Source organism: Sinocyclocheilus anshuiensis, unplaced genomic scaffold, assembly GCF_001515605.1.
Source record: "Sinocyclocheilus anshuiensis isolate Anshui unplaced genomic scaffold, SAMN03320099.WGS_v1.1 scaffold2567, whole genome shotgun sequence".
NCBI lineage: Eukaryota > Metazoa > Chordata > Actinopteri > Cypriniformes > Cyprinidae > Sinocyclocheilus > Sinocyclocheilus anshuiensis.
In genome coordinates, this window is record NW_015558740.1 from 157,759 (window position 1) to 159,749 (window position 1,991).

General features: G+C 43.9%; 1 protein-coding gene across 6 annotated transcripts in view; it reads right to left on the reverse strand.

Annotated features, from left to right (window-relative positions):
* Positions 1-401: 401 nt before the first annotated feature.
* Positions 402-1,991, reverse strand: part of LOC107681480 (pro-neuregulin-1, membrane-bound isoform-like) — a 52,110-nt gene continuing 50,520 nt past the window's right edge. For all 6 annotated transcript variants that reach the window (XM_016477789.1, XM_016477787.1, XM_016477788.1 and 3 more), the window contains one exon: positions 402-1,350. In XM_016477789.1, the coding sequence (XP_016333275.1) occupies positions 717-1,350 (634 nt within the window). In that variant the 3' untranslated portion in view covers positions 402-716. The remainder of the gene's footprint in view (positions 1,351-1,991) is intronic.

A 1,991-nucleotide genomic window follows, 5' to 3' on the forward strand; every position in this document is an offset into this window, starting at 1 on the left:
TGCTTCCTGTGAGTATTTTTTTTAGCATTTATTCTTAATTTATATAGCTTTTGAATTGTCTTGTTTTCAGTTTGCAGCAGCCACACTTCATATTTTAAATCAAAATGCATAAATAATTATCAGTGTAATTAAACTCAAACATTCTTGCCACAGTACGGTCAGTGGTTTTCAATCCTGGTCCCGGTGAGCCACAGCACTGCACATATTGTATGTCTCTCTTATCTGACACAGTTCAGTTCATGGAGCTGATGACCTGAATCAGGTGTGTTAAATAGGAGAGACATATAAAATGTGAAAAGTGGTGGGTCGACAGGAAAGCCACTGGGTTAAGAGACCATGATGCTTTTTTACACTTAAATCAGATCGCAAGAATTCCGACATGGAGTGCTGGTGGAATTAAATTTTTTTTTTTCAGTCACAGAATTTATTTTGTTGCCTTAAAGTCATGAATATATGGCCCAGTGTCATGATGCAGTCCTCTTTTCTTCAAACGTAAATTAAAAGGCACCATTGATTATATTTTTTCTGCCATTGAAATACTGTGACCTCAGCTACATGTGAATGGCACTTTTTTTCCATGACGCAAACGTTGTACACACATATATAAAAGTCTTTGTTTCACTACATCACTAAAATAAAAGTTGACGTTTTTTTTTTGCAATACTTAATTATAGAAAATAAAGGTTTAGTGGTGATTTGTTTCTTCGATGCATCTTTCACACAGCTATAGGATCTTGGTTGGCCATGACGGCCGTCAGTCTGCTCTGCAGGTCGTGTTGCGGCGAGAGGTGCAGCGCGGGGTTAGTTCTGCTGCCCTCCAGCCCGTCCACAACAACTGATCCAGCGGCCAGAGAGTTCTGTAAGCCCAGAAACGGAGTGTCCTCCTCAGTCTCGCTCTCCGAGCTGCTGCTCTCTGAGTTACTGCCGCTGACCGGCTCCAGCGCTGTCTGGCCACTCGGCTGAGTTCTTGAGCTACGGTGGCCTGCAGTGGGGCTGTGTGGGGGGGACGCTGCGGCTGTGCTTTGGTACTGCTGTGCACTCTCCTCCTGCTCCACAATGTGCAGAGGGCTGGCCGCAGGGCTGGGCAGCTCCAGGCCGTGATTGTAGTGAGCCAAGTTGCGGAGGTTATGGCCTGACTGATTCAGACCGGATTTGTCACGCAGGATTGGCGGGGTCCGGAACAGCAGGGGGCGCTCCTCCTCCCCCGAGGGACTCGCTGCCATGGAAGGAACGGAGGTCGCCAGGCTGGACAGAGGAGCCGACATCTCGGAGGGAGGCGAGGAGGGCGTCGCTGGAGAGAGAAGCCCCGCGGGGGACAGACAGCTGGGTGTAGTCATGGCCGAAACATACCTTGTGGAAGAAACACAGACTCGCTTTACAGTATCTATCATGACTGCTGCTTCACCACTGTCTTATTTCAAAGGCTGCGCCCACTAAAGATTACAATTGTCATCTGTATACGTCATGGACCACGTCTCGTTTCAAAAAAGTTACATTATAAAATTGACAGCTATACCTTGTGAGGCGTACTGCAATTTCATTCTTACTTTAGAATGGATGCTTTTCTGAAATCCTCAATGCAACCATGCAACCAAATAATCTGTTAGTAAACGGATTGATGGCTCAATTGGACTAAAAAGCCCTCATGTAAACACCTTAAAGGCACAATAAGTAAGATTTTTTTATTAAAATATCCAAAAACCACTAGAACAGTGTTATATATTTTGCTGACTTGTGTACTTACATTATCCCAAATGTTTTAATGTTTAAAATAATGTTTAAATCCAGAGAAATAAGCAATTTTAACTAGTGACACGGACCGTGTCCATAGTGTCATTGTGTCGCCTGCCAATGACTTCATAACCCCTCGATTTCCAGTTTTGTTTTGTAGAAAACATGGAAACACCAAAGACGCTTTAATATGTTGTGTGTTTTATTAGACCGCACAGAGTAGCATTATAACAGAACTTTCAAATGTATCTAGTATGATA